At 36.9% G+C, this 19711-nt stretch overlaps 3 protein-coding genes across 3 annotated transcripts; all 3 read left to right on the top strand.

Annotated features, from left to right (window-relative positions):
• Positions 1–1763: 1763 nt before the first annotated feature.
• LOC132286396 (histone-lysine N-methyltransferase, H3 lysine-9 specific SUVH5-like) lies at positions 1764–5321 on the top strand. The gene is made up of 2 exons (XM_059788730.1): positions 1764–1911; positions 2139–5321. The coding sequence occupies exon 2, from the start codon at positions 2177–2179 to the stop codon at positions 5120–5122; it is 2946 nt and encodes a 981-aa protein (XP_059644713.1). The 5' UTR covers positions 1764–1911; positions 2139–2176; the 3' UTR covers positions 5123–5321.
• A 3136-nt stretch (positions 5322–8457) lies between these two features.
• Positions 8458–10784, top strand: LOC132285551 (ankyrin repeat-containing protein BDA1-like). Its single transcript, XM_059787740.1, has 2 exons — positions 8458–9788; positions 9922–10784. Exons 1-2 carry the CDS (start codon positions 9213–9215, stop codon positions 10717–10719), a joined length of 1374 nt encoding a protein of 457 aa, XP_059643723.1. The 5' UTR covers positions 8458–9212; the 3' UTR covers positions 10720–10784.
• A 3575-nt stretch (positions 10785–14359) lies between these two features.
• Positions 14360–17314, top strand: LOC132281498 (histone-lysine N-methyltransferase, H3 lysine-9 specific SUVH6-like). Its single transcript, XM_059783198.1, has one exon. The coding sequence runs from the start codon at positions 14360–14362 to the stop codon at positions 17276–17278; it is 2919 nt and encodes a 972-aa protein (XP_059639181.1). The 3' UTR covers positions 17279–17314.
• The last annotated feature ends 2397 nt before the right edge of the window (positions 17315–19711 follow it).

The following is a 19711-nucleotide window of genomic DNA, read 5'->3' as shown; positions in this document are numbered from 1 at the left end:
TGAGCTCTCATAATACAATTCTAAAATACTATCAACCAAGTAGAAGTGTTGTATAGTTTTATGATTTTTAAGTACTTAGAAAAAAGATCCCATCATTCTTTGGTTTTTTAATTAAAAAAAATACTTGTAATCTAATGTTATCTTGTGTGAATTAGTGCACAAATGTACCACTTTGTTTTAAGGGTAATTTTATTTTTAAATAAATTCTGAAATGTTTTATAAGTATTCTTCCTAGTTTCATAATTTTAAAACACAAGTCACAAGTTTGTAGTCTAGCATTTGAAAAATGTTACCAGGGAGGTTTCTCAATTCTTCAGCCTACGCAAATAATAGGCTTTTGCCCCTGGGGCGTAGCAGAGTTGGTAGCCAGGACGGGTCTCAAGTGCTGGGCTACCCATCTAGTGTTTAGCCAAGGTTCGAATTCTAGTACCTCTTTGCGAGCAGTTCTCGATTGACCGCTGAGCGTGTTGTGGGGCCGGTGTGCTTGGCCAGGACCAAGCTTCGGATACCACTGTTCCAAAAAAAAAAAAAAAAAAAAGGCTTTTAAGTGTTACAACCTATGCAATTGTCACAGCATATTCACCGCTGATGTGGACAAATAATAAATAGACACGTTGTATTTTAATTATTAAATTATAGATGGTAATCAAATCACTATCTCTGATTTGGTAAGTGAATATCTACCATACCATCTTTTATTATTGGTCCACATCCGTAGTGAGTATTTTATAAATCTTTACCAGTGAGGACCTAAATATTGTCCTATATTTTTTACAGATTTATGTAAAATTTTTTTGGAAATAGGATTCAATTTGATTGAAAGGTCTCAATTGAAATATAATTTGAAACATAAGAGCATTTAAATTATAGAATTAAGTTAAGTCACACAATCTTTCTTAACAGGTGTTGCTCTTATGCTCCCAGCGCACTTCCGCTCTCACGCTTTGCACGCGCTCTAACTTAAATTATCACTATTTATGATTTAATTCTGCCGCTCTCACGCTCCTACTCTCAAATTCGCTCCCTCTCCCGCTCCCGCTTTGACTTAGGAATTAAGCTCGAATCCCATTTTATTTGGACATCAACGTAATTCAAATTCCAACTTGAATAAGTACATATACATACATATATATATATGTGTGTATATATACACACTCACAATTGTACTGAAGCTGTTAATTTTTTTTTTACCCCTCAACTAGTCAAGCGAAATTTATAAATAGTTCTGTTTGGAAGCCTTAAAGTTCGCATTGAATTAAATTTTCTTCATTTTAAGTTTAGAGTGCAAAATCAGTGCTTTCGAACGCAACTTAAATGAAGTTTAATTTAAAATGACAATTTATATTTATTTTTATATTTAATACTACCATTAGGAACGTAATTAACTTTTATTTTTTGTATACATTTTTATATTATTTTTTTTATCAAGGAGACTAAAGTTCTATATATATATATATATATATTAATAACAAAAATGTTAGGAGTTAAAGGATAGAGGGGAGGGTGCAGGGCTCGTCTTTCAAACACTAAAAACAATTACAGCTATATAATTATATTTAGAGACAAACTCTTTGTAATATTTTTTAATTTTTGAGTGGTAACTCTTTGCAATATTTGAGAGAGAAATAAAGAGAGCCACGTGGTAGAGCCGATAATACACAGAAAAACTAAGGGCATAACTATAATATCACAGCTTTCCATTTCCTTGTCGTTTATAGTAGTACAGTTTTCTTCGCAGTGACACTGGGCATTTCCATCACCTTCTCTCTCTCTAGAGCTCACACTTTGGTTGTGACAAAACCCTCGCAGCAAAAATATCAACCATGAATCGCTAATACATCCATTTCACTCACTCGACTCACCATTGAATATTCCTCTCAAGAAACAATCATAACTCAAAACTCGCACCAGGTACATATACTTTCAGTTTTTTCTTTCTTTTCTTTTAATGGATTCAAACCCTACTTTGTTGTTCTATAAACTCACTGTTTATGTTACTTTGTATGCTTATAAGCTGCGAATTCTCTTAAATTTCTCTTTACTCTGAGGTTTACTTGCAATTCTTTAGATTCCGAGTGTTAATCGGATTTATTTTTACATTTTCTTTTGATTTTGTTATCGTTTTAATTTTTTCTCAGTAACCAAACGGTAAATTTTGTTGTTGGGGGTATAGAGAATGGTGCTTTTGTTGAATGGTGGTCTATCTGATGGGAATTCCAGAAAGCGGAAACTGGAAAATGGCTGTTGCTCGTCTTCTAGTGTTTCGGAGTTCAGGTATATGCCCCGGAGGGTTTTGTGCATTCGTGATTATCCTCCGGGGTGTGGGCCAAATGCTCCGCCGATTAATTTGAGGCAAGAGGAAAATGTGGTGGCATTGGTTTGTAAGAAGGAGAATTTGGAGGATGGTGAAATGAGGGCTGACGTTGTAGTGTCTGATTGTGTTCGGGTTGAGTTCCAGTCTCGTGAAGTGTTGAAAAGTCAAATTCGGCCAGAAATGGCTGAATCATCAGCTGGTTTGGTGGGGAAGGTGGTGGATACGACGATGGTTGGTGAGGATGAGAAAATTTCAACAAATATGGAGGTAGTGGGAGTTGGGTTGCCGAAAAATTTAGAATGTCTTTCACCAGAATTGGTGGAGGAGTTGCTTGAGATGGCGTATCAGGCCCTGTTGAAGAGGGATGATGCAACAGAAAACGAAGCTGTGTCGGTGGCTAGGGCAAAAAAGTTGTCTCTGCAGCAGCGGTCTATTGGTAATGCCAATGTTTCAGAGGAGACTGTCCTGAAATCAAATTATCTGCGAAGAAGAGTTTTGGTTATCCGTGATTACCCTCCATTTTGTGGAAGGAATGTTCCATGCTCAAATGAGAAAGAGCGCCGGAGGTTTGTTTTGAGAAGCAAGAGTTTTGGTAGCACAGACAGGGCTGCTGCAAAATGCAGGCCATTGACGGAGACACTGGGGACTGCAAGGGCTAGCATCGTAGAATCAAAAAGGAATGTTCGAGATGGGAATGCTCAGAAGAATGAATCGAGAGGAACTGTGCCTGAGCCAAGAAAAAAGTTCCAGGCAGGAATTAAAAAGAATACCGTGGATGTAAGAGATTCATTTAGGAAAGTGCCGAAGGAGATTATGGTTCACTCATATGACAAAAGTCCTAAGCGAAGGGTTTTGGGTGATCATGTTGGTTTGGGATGTGGAGTGGACAGGGTGATTAGGCAAGGTCTGATGGCTTCACCAAATAGTCTGTGGAAGCAGGGGAAAGGGGCTTCAAAAACTAGCCTAGAGGGTGGTATGAGCCGAAGCAAATTAAAGAAGCAGGATTTCACCAGGCGAGAGAAGTCTAGAATTGTTGTTACGAAAAATAAGTATGAAGCAGGTTCTTCGAGAGGAAATTCTTTGAAGGGGAAATCAATGTTTGCTGGGAAGGCAGCTTATGAAGGCAGAGGTGCACTACCTGTCTGGGATGAGGAATATTTTGTTGTTCATGATGATGAGCAGCACAACGATTCTCAGCTGCATGATTTTGATGTACGTCTGCCTCGCTGTTATGGTTCAAGTGCTTCAAATAGCTGTGATGCCCGAAGCAAAGTGAGGGAAACACTATTTCACTTCCAAACATATTGTAGGAAGCTCTTACGAAAGGAAGAAGCAAAGTTGAGGCAGAGCAATAGGATTGATATTGAAGCAATGGATATTGTTAAGAAAAAAGGAAAAGAACTTAACACTTATAAACAAATGCTGGGACCAGTTCCAGGAGTTGAGGTGGGCGATGAGTTCCAGTACAGGGTGGAGCTTGTTCTTGTTGGCGTGCATCACCTGTACCAGCCTGGTATAGATTACATGACTTCCAGGACTGGAGAGATAATTGCAATTAGTATTGTTGCTTCAGGGGGTTATGATGATGATCTGGACAATGCTGATGTCTTAATATACTCTGGACAAGGAGGAAATTCAGTAGGTCACAATAAGCAACCTGAAGACCAGAAACTTGTAAGAGGAAACTTGGCTTTGAAGAACAGTATATCGGAGAAGAATCCAGTGCGAGTGATCCGTGGATCTAGAGAGACAAAGGCCTCTGACTCATCAAATGCAAGAGCTAAGATGGTTATGACATACACTTACGATGGCCTGTACATTGTAAAGAGGTACTGGCAGGAACCCGGACCTCGTGGTAACCTGGTTTATAAGTTTGAATTGACAAGAATTCCAGGCCAACCAGAGCTTGCCTGGAAGGAAGTGAAAAATTCAAAAAAATGTAAAATCCGGAAGGGCCTTTGTGTTGATGATATATCAGGAGGGAAAGAGCCATTTCCTATTTGTGCTGTGAACTCAATAGACAATGAGAAACCCCCACCGTTCAGATACACGACCAGGATGATGTATCCTGACTGGTACCGCCCTAATCCTCCCAAGGGTTGTGACTGTACCGATGGATGCTTGGATCCTGAAAAATGCTTGTGTGCAGTAAAGAATGGGGGAGAGATCCCATACAACCATAATGGAGCTATTGTGGAAGTGAAGTCTCTTGTCTATGAGTGTGGTCCTTCTTGCAAATGCCCTCCTTCTTGTTGTAACAGAGTCAGCCAGCATAAAACTAAAATTCAGCTTGAAATTTTCAAAACAGAGTTAAGGGGCTGGGGTGTTAGATCCCTAACTTCTATTCCTTCTGGAAGTTTTATATGTGAGTATACTGGAGAGCTTCTTGATGACAAGGAAGCTGATCAAAGAACCGATTATGATGAGTATTTGTTTGATATTGGGCATAACAAAAATGACTGCTCTCTAGGTGATGGAACTCAAACTCTCAAGCCTGACGCACAATCAAGTTTTAGCGAGGTTGACGAGGATGTTGGCTACACCATCGATGCAGCACAGTATGGAAATGTGGGGAGGTTCATCAACCACAGTTGCTCTCCTAATCTTTATGCTCAGGATGTCCTTTATGATCATGATGACAAGCGAATGCCCCATATAATGCTCTTTGCTGCGGATAATATTCCTGCCTTACAGGAGCTGAGTTACGATTACAATTATACTGTAAATCAGATTCGTGATTCCAGTGGAAATATCAAGAAGAAGATATGCTATTGTGGTTCAACAGTGTGTACTGGAAGGATGTATTGACGCCATTTGTAATAGATGACGTTTAGTATCTCGCTGAACAGGGATCCTTTGTTTCTCAATTTGAGTTTCTTTCTCAATACTTAAGGATGTATTGACGCCATTTGTAATAGATGAAGTTTAGTATCTCGCTGAACAGGGATCCTTTGTTTCTCAATTTGAGTTTCTTTCTCGATACTTGACATCATTTGCCTTTGCATGCTTCTGCATTGCCGTACGTCATCCATTATTTACTCTCTATGGTATGATGCAATACATTTATACTGGTACAGTGGTACGTCATTTAGTTTCTAAATGTGGGGGGGGGGGGGGGGGGGGGGGGGGGGGGGGAGAGCTCAAGTGCAGCTCTTATAGTCACATATTTAATCATCAACAGAAACAGGCACAGATGAAATCACGTCGCACTTGCTCTAGTAGTCACATATTTCATCATCAATGGTCACAGATGAAAGCACGCCTTTCAAGCTTTTTAGTAAGACACCTTTGTCCCAACTGGGAGTTAAATCCTCAACCTTCTCTTTGAAAGGTGGAGGAGATACCACTTGGCGATAAAATATTAACAGACAGTATGCAATCGTTTTCATTCCCTATGCATGTTAATATGTACTTGATCAGTGCTTGATGACATTTAATCGGTCTTGCACCTCCAAATAATAAATCCGAGGCGAGAATTTTCTTTTGATAGTGATTGACAGAATATGTATAGGCCACACTGATGTAGACCTCTGTATTGTACTGCTGTGTTTTTCCTTAGTTTAGCCAATTTATCATGCAACTTTGCAGTTAAATTGTCCAGTCTTGCTGGTCTTTTATTGATTTCGTGTTGCTGCTTCTATACATGTTCCCTATCTTATTATTGTTGTGGCTTTTGCCGGTGCCCTTTGTGTCTTCATTTTGTTGAGGTTGCTTTATAGCAGAAAGGATCTGCTTATTGGTGATACTAATTAGTCGGGTGGCAGCTTCAGAAACTTTTGCAAAGCCACCCATGGTTGCTGCCAAGTGCATTGAGGATCTACATTTTGTTGAGGTCGGTTCATAGCAGTCAGCATGGTTAGACGATTGCTGAGTCAACTGATATATATGGAGCCATTATACTGAGGCCTTGAATCTGAGGAGGTGCATCACTTGGTTCTGAGTTTTCTCTCTATCAGGATTCTTGGACAGGATGAACCAAATTGTGAGGCCCATCTGGGAGTACCAAATGCCAAGGAATTGAGGTTTGGGATCGGAATTGAGACCTTGTGGGTGTGGCTCCAGAATCCTAATTATGAATGGTCAAGCTCGGTAACCATGCAAATTAGGGTCTCCTTAAACCTGAAAAGAAGCTGACATTTGAGCAGCAGCCCTTTTTTGCTAGAGAAGCTCTTTTTTTAGAACTGTCAATCCCCCAATAGAATAAGACAGCTTCAATTTATGGTGCCATTCTTCACTGAGCCCCTTAACTATGCCAGGTTCTCTTCTCTCTCTCTAATTGTCCACATTTAACTGGTTGTAAACGTTTTTCTTTTTTCCATGTCATACTATCAATTGAATCTAAATATCTATGATTTGCTGGTTACATGGAATAATTAAGGCTCAATCTTATTCGTTGCTTATGGTAGATCATGAATTGTTATTGGGACTCAAAATTTGAATTTTAAACTTTGATTCTTTTGTGCCATCGATATTAAATAGTTACAATCTTTAATTCAACTCTAGTTTCACACTATATTATGAATGGCAGTTGGTTTACTGATTTTAGCATTCCTTCTCCACCAGTAGGTGGATAGAAATTTTGATTAAAAGTTAAGGACTTGACAGTTATGTGAATTCAAGTGCAGATTTTTTTTTTTTTTTTTTCCTGAATACGTGTAGATTCTCATACTCACTTTAACAAATTATCATGCCGATGCTTATCTTTTGCTTATGTTTTGAAATATTTTCAACTGCTTGAAATTTAAATTCTCTCTCTCTCTTTGGTCGCATGGATTTGAACTAAGCTTTATTTACTACAAGTGTTATGGCGTGTTCTCAAATATGATAGTAGTTGCTTTCTAGAAATGCAAATGGTTGACTCCGTTTTCAATCTCTCTCTTCCAACGCTCCATGTAAGCGGGATATAGACTAAAACCTTGAAAAGTGTCCGAATGCTTGAAATTTATTAAGCAAACTTCTCACTTGCACTCCATGTAGTGGGAAGCATCTCCTGTGCAAGCCATAAGGATAAGTTTTCATAAGCGAGCTTCAATCTTACACCTTTTGGAAACTTTTCAAGTGCTTGAAATGTATTAAGCGAGCGCCACATACTGGATTACATTTATTGACTATGCGCATAGTTGGCTTATGCCTGTAGCTGTTGGAGCTTTTCTCTTCTTTTTATGCATCATGATCCTATAAAACTTTGCTATGATGTAAGGATTTCAGTTTTTTCTTGTTCCTCTATGTCCTAACTTCTAGGATAAGTTTTTCTAATACATTATCTTTGTCTATTGCTAGTGAGTTGTCTTTTAAGTGACTGGATATACCAATTCTTCAAGGTATGTTCTTTTGTTCTCTTGTTCTTTAACATTTGTTAAGTTGTGGAGTCTCTTCGACTGACATCACAATGTCCTTTTTTTCTTTAGTAGGGTAACTACTTGCAAACAAAAGTATGAAAGTTTTGTGCTATGTCTTTCTATAGTGATAATTTATCTACCAAAATTAAATTCGTTATCCTAGTAATTCTTCCCGTGAAGATAATAACTATCTTCTCATTGTAGAATTAAACACAATGAAACAATCAAAGCTCCATACAGCCTAACAATCTAAATTAAATTAATTCCAATTAATAAACCGGGACACGAGTATTCTATTAAAATGTCCTTATTGTAGTTTTATATTTTATATTTTTTTATTTTTCAGTGTGAAGCATCTTCTGTGCAAGCCACAAGGCATAAGAACTTCACGAATCTCACAAGTCAGTGGCTCCATTCTAGTAGAGGCTTAAGTCAAAAATACGGCTCTAATTTTATTAATTATATAAATATCAATTAGTTATTTCTTATTTTTATTTATTTATTTTTAAATCCTTCACATTCTTTGTTCATCCATTATCTTAACCTTGATATTGTCTTTCAAGTTTTCTCAAATATATTACATGCAAGTTGTATATACAATTCTCTCAGCTGCTCACCTGTGAATTTGTAAGTATTTACCTCTTTGACCTTGTAATAAAAATTCACATGGAAGAATTCATTTAAATTGTCATTTTCATGCCAGGCCAAGATGATCACCTTAATTAATCACCCTAAAGTCAAACCAGCTCTTCTACAGAGGCCCTCTACACAAGCAAAGGAGGATTCTTGGAAGCTACAAGAAAGTTGGTAGTGCAAGCTTCAAAAGAAATTTATAATGGAAATAAGAGGGATACATCCATGAAGTCAAAGGAGGGAAAAAAGATGACGATGAGTTGGATTCTTTCTGTCATAATTTGATTTGTTTCTGAGTTTTACTTGTCATTGTGATGAAGTTGTGTTATCAAATCCATTTAAATAATAGAAGCGGAGGTTAAATAGAAAGCAATTCATTTTTTTTATTTTTCTTTTTTTGTTTAAAAATGTGGTCTATAGAGAGAGAGAGAAAGTAAGTTGCTGAACGAGAGGAGAAAAAGAGAAAGGGACAGAGAGTCTGGGAGAAGAGTAAAAAAGCTTCTTTCTTTCTTTCTTTCTTTTTTATTTTTATTTTTATTTTTTTATTTTAAAAATCTGAAGGCAAAATGATGAAATTTTCTTTAATGCTGTTTAATTTTTATAAGTTGAATCTTGACCAACCTACTTCTCATGTTATCTTGCGGATGATTGTACAAATAGGACCCTACATCGTAAAAACTGAACTCATCTCTTGTTGCATCTGAACTCGCACTACTATCCTCCCCAGTTATTGCTATTAGTTTACAATTTGATTATTTTGATGATCTGACGATATATCCCATGTTCCTTTTGTTTTTGTTTACTTCTTTTTCTACATTATCCATAGAACGTTTACCATTCCCTGCGAATTCTATTTATAATGGGTGTTACACTATTACCTTCCAGCATACTTCGATTATTAAGCTGCTTAACTGTACAATCTCAGGATGGAGCAGAGGTTGAAAAATGCCGCCGAAGAGGGAAATATTGATGCGTTGTATGCACTGTTTCAGGAGAATCCTTACATATTGGAGGACATTGACCGGATCCCATTTGTTCATACTCCTCTACATATAGCAGCATCTGCTGGATGTACCCATTTTGCTGTTGAAATGATTAGCTTAAAACCATCATTTGGTAGGAAGTTAAACCCAGATGGCTTAAGCCCTTTGCATTTAGCACTGCGAAATGGGCATACTGAGACCGTGATAAGGCTCGTAAATATTGACAGCGAGCTCATCCGTGTCCAAGGGAAGGAGAGGATCACTCCTTTGCATCATGTAGCTGCAAGAAATGAATTCAATCTATTGGCTGAATTTCTATGTGCTTGCCCAGCATCCATCAATGATTTGACAGTACGAGGAGAGACTGCAGTGCATATTGCCATGAGAAATGGTAGTTTAGAATCTTTTAAAGTCCTTTTGGGATGGCTTCATAAATTCAACAATCAAGAGTTGCTAAACTGGAAGGATGAGGATGGCAACACAGTGTTGCATATTGCAGCGTCCACTAACCAACTCCAGGTGCTCTCTTTTGCTTCATTTACCATGCATGCAGCATATATGTCTGTTGATGGTTCTAAGATGGCAAACTGTTACTTTTGCTTTATTTTAATTCCATTTGTAATTGTTTATGAATTAATGTGATTTTGTTCAGGTTGTGAAGTTGTTAATCAGCAATAAAGTGGACAAAATTGCAAGAAATTTGGAGGGTAAAACTGCACTTGATTCATCTGAAGGAAATGAAGAGGTCAGAAACATTTTAGTCCGCGCAGGAGCTTTAAAAGCTTCAATCCCTCCTAAATGTACGAGTCTTGCACATTTTATGAGTTCTGTAAAGCTCTATAAAAAATTGTTGTGGCTTGTTCCTAATATGCATAAAGGTTTGTCAAGTGACATGCACAATGCGCTACTGGTTGTTGCTGTGCTTATTGCAACTACCACCTATCAAATTGTACTCAATCCTCCCGGTGGATTCCAACAAGGTGAAAACAATCCCACCATTTTTATTCTCAATCATACTGCCATAGATTATATTCCTACCAACTCTACTGCTATCAATGGCACTGCTAACAACAGAACTGCAATGCCGGACCGTGCTGGGACGATAGTCCTGTCTGGATATAAATTCGATATGATAAATTTTTGCAACTCAGCTGCATTTGCTGTCGCAGTTGGAGTGCTTGCTCTTGCCCTCCCTCTGACATATCATAGTAAACTATTGGGATATTCTCTAATATTCCTGGCCATTAGTTATATGTATAGTATGTCATTAATATTACAATCTGGAGTTTCTTTCTGTATCACATATGGTGCATATCTGTTTTTGGTGTTGATTATTGTAACGAGGCAGTGGGTTATCAAGGGGGAACGCAGAATCTTTGGAAGGGTGCCGCTGTGCAGGTTCAATCCCTCTCACTATGTTGAGATGAGACGCGAATTGGTTGGTTGGTGAAACATGGAGTGAGTGGTGGACACAGCAGATGAGCCAGCATGCACCAACATGGATATGTCAACCTCTGTGAGTCTATCAAACACCCTTTGTTTCTTTATCATTAGAACAGTATGCGAGTGAGTGAATAAATTCTCAGATTATTTGGACTATAGCTTGGACTGTACCATAAACTGAGCAGTGTGTTCTTTACTTTCAGTCAAGTGTTCTCATGATTTACTGTTCCACTTTTATCTTAGTGTGTTGTTGTAATGTATCTATCAAATAATTTGTAAGTTGAATGTACAACTTTAGCCTAAACCTTTTTAGTTCTATGTCTTCTGTGTTAAACCAAATGACATACTCTTCATATATAAGTGTTCTGAGATAGCAGAGTTCCAAACTCTCTGTTAAACAATGTATTATCTAGTGACTCTATCACATTCCAAATTGATCTTTGATACTTTTAATGAACTCGAAAATGGTAAGGATAGCATATCAGCCCAAAGATAGATTAAGTGGCAACTTTTTAACACAGCTGAGTCGTGTTCAATTTGCTTTGAAATAATTTATTTTTTTGGGTCATCTAATTTTGTAATTTTGGACTTCTCTATAATTTTTCATAAATTTTAAATGTCGTTTGCTCTGGGTTTTATAAAGTTCGAGTGGTTATAAATAGTTGTAGTGTTCTGATTATTGGTTGTTTTTTATTAATGCAATTTTGAACCTGAAAATAATAAAGACAATCAAATCTCAGTTAAGAATTAGTTTTAACAGCAACCAATCAAATAAAATCAAGAGGAAAGTAGTGCATTCTATTTTACCACAAAGGTATTTTCATTTTTCTTTTCTTGTCCTATTTAGTCGGGTATGTATTTCTTCTTTTAAAATATTATAAATATCACTTTCAAAACACAAAAAAAAAAAAAAAAAAAAAAAAAAAAAAAAAAAAAAAAAAAGAAGGTGCACAGAAAAAATATTTGTTTGCGAATGGCGCAAATCCTCTTTTAAGTGAATTGCCCTGTCTGAGCTTTACATGGAATACATTTGGCAACGTTTTTCTTCATTTATAAGAATTTATATAATGTGGAATAAATAATGTCACACATAATAACATCATAAAAATCATTCTCAGATGTTAATTTAAAAAATTCCATTCCAGAGTTAAAGTCGCTTGGACTAATTTTAGACAACATACAAAATATTCAATATTTAGCAAATTAATTAAAAGAGTTATAGTCTTTTATTTTTTATTTTTATATTTTGATATGTATAAAATAATAATACATTTAGTTATTCTCTAAAAGTGAACTATACCGTTCTTGTTACTTTCGTATCGATGTGTTATCGATAAGACTTGGCAAAGGGATTAATTGCTATTTACTCGATCACTACCTTCAGATTCAAACAAAGGTATTCACATCGTGCTAACTAACTAATGTCACATATTAATGTAACTAAATTCAACGTTTTATTATGTTGTTATTTGAAGTTAAATTTTACCACAAAAAATAGAACATCTTAAAAACACTTTAACATGTTAATTTAAAGAATTTAAACCAAGATTAAAGTCACTTGGATTAACTTTAGACAACAAATAAAACACTTAATTCTTTCAAATATTAAAAAAACATACACTTAGGCATCTTCTAAAAGTGAATTGTGGAGTTCTTTGACATAGTTGCTGTTACTTTCGCACTATTGTGTTATGAAATTTTTTGGCAAAGTTTAAAATTAATTGCTATACTAACCACCTTCATCATTAAAAGAAGGTATTCCCGTAATGGTAAAAAATTAATATTCACATAGTGATAAAAAAACTAATGTCATACGTAAATTTAACTTTATTCAACATATTACTTATGTTTTTTTTTTCAAATTAAATTTTATCATAAAAAATAGAGCATCTAAAAAATTTAAAGAGAATTTTGAAGGGGATTATAAAGTATTTGACTGTCAACAACTTTCATTTTTTAGATGGTGATGTTATAAATGGTGATATTACTTTTTATACTCCTTACTTATAAACTGTGGTCGACCTGCGTGACATTTTACTTTTTTGTTATTGCCGCAACCGAACACAATTTCTAGGGCTGGCCAAATATATACCACTTAAAGCTTAGTTAAGAGAACTGCAGGAAAGCTCACTGCAGAGGAATCACGCCCATTTGGCCATACCAGAAATTAAACGAAACATACAGGATATATGAAAAATGGCATTCATATTATCAGTGTCTGTCCAGATTCTGCAAGGTGGTAGGTGAGAATAGACGGACTCTTTTATAATTTTCTGTTCGATTAAAACAAAAATATAAAATCAAAAAACCATTGTCATACAAGCCCAAAATAATTAACTATGTTCAACAATTTTAAAACATTTAATACTATTTTGTTATATTATGTTGCGATCTTAATCCATAAAAAAAAATTATTTTTTATTTTTTAATTCGGACATATTTTTTTTCTTCGAAATTTGTAAAGTTGAATTATAAATTGAACACCATTTTCTTTTTATCCTTTAGAATTCAAAATTGAATAAAATTAATAATTTATAAGTTTTGTTACAGATGGAGCAATCATTATGCAGTTCATAAGACCAAGCTTTTGCTTCAAATTAGGGAGTGAATGAAACATTCTGTAGTGAATGCAATCCAATATACATAATCAAATAACTCAAAATAAATTCACAAGAGAGCTAGGCATAATTTTATTTTATTTTTTCTTTGCTAGACTGCATAGAATCAATTAACTGTATATAATAGTATACATAATTAACTTAATATAAAACCTGCAAAAAAAAAAAAAAAAAAAAAATCATTAAAATAGTACAATTAGATTAGGAAGTATATGAAGCATGGAAGAAAAAAAAAAAAAAAAACAAGCCTAAATACTTAAAACAACTCCCAAAGTTAAAAACTAAGTAAATTCTTCTATTAAATACTTAAAATATTATGGAAGTAGTTTGTTACGGTTGAGAGAAATTCAAATGGTGTTAAAAAAAAAAAAAAAAAAATCCTAAAAGATATTGGCTTAAAATGAAAATTTTGTTTTTGTCAAAAAATCAAAATTGCGCCTCTTGAAAATTAGTCAGCTTTCATGTGTGAGAGCTCGTACTCTGATCCAACGGTGTCGTAACCTGACTTCCTCGCGCCAAGTGGTAGAGCCGACAATGAACAGAAAACCAAGGGCATAACTGTAATATCAGCGATTCCCATTCCCTTCGCCGGTTATAGTACGGTTTCATTTTGTCAGTAATCATTCCCATACTCACTCTCACACACGGTTCACACTTTCGTTGTGACAAAACCCTTCCAGAAAATCTCGACCATGAATCGCTAATATTTGGAGTTCATCTTCTCTTCAATCACTCCACTCACCATTGAATATTATTTCTCAAGAAACAATTAGAACTCTGAACTCACATCAGGTACACACTTTCAGTTGTTTTTTAATGGATTCAAACCCTACTTTGTTTTTTCTATAAGCTTATTGTTTATGTAACTTTTTATGCTTATAAGCTGCAATATGAGTTTTAGTTTCAAATATCAAAGAGTGCTTATCTTATTTTTATTTTTTATTTTTACGTTTTCTTTTATTTTGTTCTTGTTTTATTTTTTCTCAGCAACCTAACGGTGATTTTTCTTTGTTGGCCGGGGGATTGAGAATGGTGTTTTTGTTGAATGGTGGTCTATCTGATGGGAATTTGAGAAAACAGCCTTTGGAAAACGGCTATTCCTGGTCTTCCAGTGTTTCGGAGTTCAAGTATAAGCCCCGGAAGGTTTCCTGCGTTCGTGATTATCCTCCGGGGTGTGGCCCAAATGCCCCACCGATTCATTTGAGGCAAAACGAAAATGTGGTGGCATTGGTTGCTGATAAGGAGAATTTGGTGGGTGATAAAAGAACTGAAGTTGTAGTGGACGATTGTACTCCTGAGGTTCGGGTTGAATTCCAGTCTCATGAAGTGATGAAAAGTCGAATTCCGCCAGAAATGGATGAATCATTGGGTGGTTTGGTGGGGAAGGTGGAGGATATGCCCGGGATGGTCAGAAAGGATGAGAAAAATTCAACAAATATGGAGGTTAAGGGAGTTAGGTCGCGGAAAGATTTAGAATGTCTTGCACCAGAATTGGTGAAGGAGTTGCTTGAGGTGGAGGTTCAGGCCCTGATGAAGAGAGAAGATGCACTACAATATGAAACTGTGTTGGTGGCTAGTGCAAAAAAGTTGTCTCCACAGCAGTGGTCTATTGGTGATGACAAATTTTGGGAGGAGAATGTTCTGAAGAAAAATTATCGGGGAAGAAGGGTTTCGGTTACCGATGAAAACCCTCCATTTTGTGGAAGGAATGCTCCACCCCCAAATGAGGAAGAGCGCCAGAGGGTTGTGTTGAGAAACAAGAGTTTTGGTGGCACAGAGAGGGTTGTTGCAAAAGGCAGGTCATTGAGGGAGACAGTGGAGGCTGTGAGGGCTACCATAGTAGAATCAAAAAGGAACGTTAGAGATGGGAATGCTCAGAAGAATGATTCGAGAGGAACTGTGCCTGAGCCAAGAAACAAGTCCCAGGCAGTAATTATAAAGGATTCCGAGGATGTAAGAGATTCGTTGGGGAAGGAGATAATGGTTCACTCACATGACAAAAGTCCTAAGCAAAGGCTTTTGGGTGATCATGTTGGTTTGGGATGTGGAGTGGCCAGGATGATGGGGCAAGGTCTCACGGCTTCACCATATTGTCTGTGGAAGCAGAGGAAAAGGGCTTCAAAAACTATCCCATATGGTGGTATGAGCGGAAGCAAATTAAAGAAGCAGGATTTCAGCAGGAGAGGGAAGTCTATAATTGTTGTTAGGAAAAATAATTATGAAGCAGATTATTCAAGAGGTAATTCTTCGAAAGGGAAATCAATGTCTGCTGGGAAGGCAGCTTATGGAGGCATAGGTGCACTACCTGTCTGGGATGAAAAAGATACTGCTGTTTATGATGATGAGCAGCATTACAATTCTCAGCAATTTCAACGGCTGCACGATTTTGATGTACGTCGGGCCCCCTGTTATGGTCCAAATAGTTCAAATCATGGTGATGCCCGAAACAAAGTGATGGAAACGCTACGTTTGTTTCAAATTACTTGTAGGAGGGTATTACGAAAGGAAGAAGCAAAGTTGGGGCAGACCAGAAGGATTGATCTTGAAGCGATAAATGAGATTAAGAAAAAAGGAAAAGAATTTGACACAGGTAAAAAAATACTGGGACCAGTTCTAGGAGTTGAGGTGGGCGACGAGTTCCAGTACAGGGTGGAGCTTGCTCTTATCGGCGTGCATCGCCCATACCAGGGTGGTATAGATTACATGCCATATGGCGGAGAGATCATTGCAACTAGTATTGTTGCTTCAGGGTGTTATGATGATGATCTGGACAATGCTGATGTCTTGATATACTCTGGACAAGGAGGAAAACCAAAAGGTCGCCATAAGCAGCCTGAAGACCAGAAACTTGTAAGAGGAAACTTGGCTTTGAAGAACAGTATATCGGTGAAGAATCCTGTGCGACTGATCCGTGGATATAGAGGGATGGTTATGACCTACTCTTATGATGGCCTGTACAATGTAAAGAGGTACTGGCAGGAACCTGGACCACATGGTAAGCTGGTTTATAAGTTTGAGTTGACAAGAATTCCAGGCCAACCGGAGCTTGCCTGGAAGGAAGTGAAAAATTTAACAAAATATAAAATACGGAAGGATCTTTGTGTTGATGATATATCAGGATGGAAAGAGCTATTCCCTATTTGTGCTGTGAACTCAATAGACAATGAGAAACCCCCACCGTTCACATACATGACCAGGATGATGTATCCTGATTGGTACCGCCCTAATCCTCCCAAGGGTTGTGACTGTACCGATAGATGCTTGGATCCTGAAAAATGCTTGTGTGCAGTCAAGAATGGGGGAGAGATCCCATACAACCATGATGGAGCTATTGTGGAAGTGAAGCCTCTTGTCTACGAGTGTGGTCCTTCTTGCAAGTGCCCCCCTTCTTGCTGTAACAGAGTCAGCCAGCATGGTATCAAAATTCAGCTTGAAATTTTCAAAACCGAGTCAAGGGGCTGGGGTGTTAGATCCCTAATTTCTATTCCTTCTGGAAGTTTTATATGTGAATATACTGGTGAGCTTCTTGAAGACAAGGAAGCTGACCAAAGAATCGGTTATGATGAGTATTTGTTTGATATTGGGCATAACAAAAATGACTGCTCTCTCAGTGATGGAACTCAAACTCTCAAGCCCGATGCACAATCAAGTTTTAGCGAGGTTGAGGAGGATGTTGGCTACACCATCGATGCAGCGCAGTATGGAAATGTGGGGAGGTTCATCAACCACAGTTGCTCTCCTAATCTTTATGTTCAGGATGTCCTTTATGATCACGGTGACAAGAGAATGCCCCATATAATGCTATTTGCTGCGTATAATATTCCTCCATTACAGGAGCTGAGTTACGATTATAATATTGCGGTATATCAGATTCGTGATTCCAATGGAAACATCAAGAAGAAGAGATGCTGTTGTGGTTCAACTGTATGTACTGGAAGCATGTATTGACGCATTTGTAATTTATGAAGTTTAGTATTGCAATGAACAGGGATCCTTTGTTTCTCAATTTTAGTTTAAAACTTGACATCATTTGCCTTTACATGGTTCTGCATTGCAGCACTCTGTGTAATACTACATGTATATTGATATGTCATTTAGTTTTTTGATAGGAAAGAAAAAGGCGCAAGTGCAGCTCTAACAGTCACATATTTCATCATCAACCGAAACATGCACAGATGAAAGGACATTTTTCTTGCTTTCTAGTGAGAGACACTTTCTTTGTACCAACTGGGATTTACATCCTCAAACCTTCCTTCTCTTTGAAAGGTGGAGGAGATATTGACGATAAAATATTAAGACTTTTATATGCAATCTTTTTCATCTCTATGCATGTAAATTTGTATTTGAGTGGTGCATGATGGCATTTAATCAGTCTTGCACCTCCAAATAATTAATCTGAGGAGAGAATTTTCTTTTGATACTGATTGACTGAACATGTATAGCCACACTGCAGTAGACCTCTGTATTGTACTGCTGTGGTGGGGCTGCAACTTTGCAGTTAGCCAGTGCTGGTGGCAGGATTGCCCAGTCTTGCTGGCCTTGCATTCATTTTGTGCTGCTGCTTCTGTTCATGGTCCCTCTCTCAACTATTGTTGTGGCTATATGATTTTTGGCTTCTCAAATTGTAAGTAGCAGTAGCCATGAACTCTTTGATATTGATTTTAGCTTATGGCTTCTTTTGCCAGTGCCCTGGGTGTCTTCTCTTTTGTCAAGGTCGCTTTAAAGCAGAAAGGATCTGCTTATTGGTGATATTAATTAGTCAGGTGGCCGTGTATACTGAGGCCTTGAAACTGAGGCGGCGCACCACTAGCTTCTGAGTTTTTTCTCGATCAGGATTCTCGACAGGGTGAACCAAATTGAGGTTTTGGAATCGGAATTGATATTCTGTTGGGAGTGGCTCCATAATCCAAGTTATGAGTGGTCAAGCTCAGTTACCGTGCAAATTATGAATGGTCCAGCTCAGTAAAACCGATAGACAATGTCTCTTCCATCTGGGTACTTTGGTTTTCCTTGCCTCAGCACTATAGAATAAGACACAGCTTGAATTTATGGTTTTTTGTAACGACCAAAAAGATACCAAAATAATAATAATAAAATATATAAAATTTCGGCATGACCTTCACAAAAAAAGTCCCTCTATAATTTGTTGAAATACAAAAAAGATGCAATAGCCTCACTAGGCCTAAAAAAAATAACCTCTCCTGTTCCAACGCACAATACAATTATTATATCACATTCTCAAAATAATTGCATACCTATCAAAAATCCCTTTCTACCATCTTATCCAAACAAGAAATACACTTTAGTTACATCACGTTACAGTTCATAAAATGTAGCTAGAATTTAAAAGTCCATAGCTTACAACATTGTATCAATTAAACTAAAGTTTCACAAAATAGTTAAGATTACATTTACAAAATATTAAAGTTCTAATACAAAAGATAGCAAAATAAAATGGATCTCCAAGCTCGTCTAAACCTGTGGTGGATCGTCGTCCGCCACTTTTTTTCCGTATCCTGAAAAATGTTAAAAATAATGGGGTGAACATAAGCTCAGTAGAAAGTATCTAAGACACACTTTTTATGACCCTGTGAATCCACATAAGGAAGAGGTAAAAAGGGACGGGATCATACCATAGGGAAACACATTTTCTCAACCACAACAACAAGTATATTGCAAATGTCAACCAATCACAGATTTATTACAATGCCATAAAGTACAATGTTATGCAAATGTCATTCCCCATTTCCGAAACAATTCCGTTTCAACAACCAAATCGTTAGTGTAATCCGACCCAAGGTACCTCTAATGCGTTACGAAAGGGGGATTGACTAACTATCCATGACCACAAGACACCTCCAAGGTTTCGCATCCGGCCTAATTAGCTCAATTACACTCCTTTCTAGACTACACTAACATTACAGACCACTAGGCTCCTCCTAGGCGTTTGGTTTTCGCAAACACTTTTAGAAATACTTTCCCAAAAAATTTATTTCCCTTATTTTGAAAACATTTTTTTTCCCTTTTCTCTTCCCGATGGATGCAAGAATGCTCCATGTATTACAATGTCGTGAAATAAGGAAAATTCATGCCTTTTGATGCCGTGTCAATTATACATTCTCATGTATCATATTCAAACCTTAATCACATAGCATGCGCAAAATAAATAAAAAATAAAAAAAATTCTAATAAAAATCATATCATGATTTCTAATAACAAGTATTCGGCACATTAAGTATATAAAACATGGAATCAATTACTTAGGCATGCTTCTTCACATAAAATCAACAAAATCCAATACATACATATCACTTACAACATTGAAAATTTATATTCCAAAAAATTACAACAAATTAAGCAAGATATTCAACAAGAATTGAG

Source organism: Cornus florida, unplaced genomic scaffold (genome assembly GCF_030987335.1).
Source record: "Cornus florida cultivar Cherokee Brave unplaced genomic scaffold, ASM3098733v1 CherokeeBrave_3.0.0_Hap2_Chr11, whole genome shotgun sequence".
Lineage (NCBI taxonomy): Eukaryota > Viridiplantae > Streptophyta > Magnoliopsida > Cornales > Cornaceae > Cornus > Cornus florida.
The sequence above is the reverse complement of the archived record's forward strand: the minus strand, read 5'-3'. Positions and strand labels throughout refer to the sequence as shown.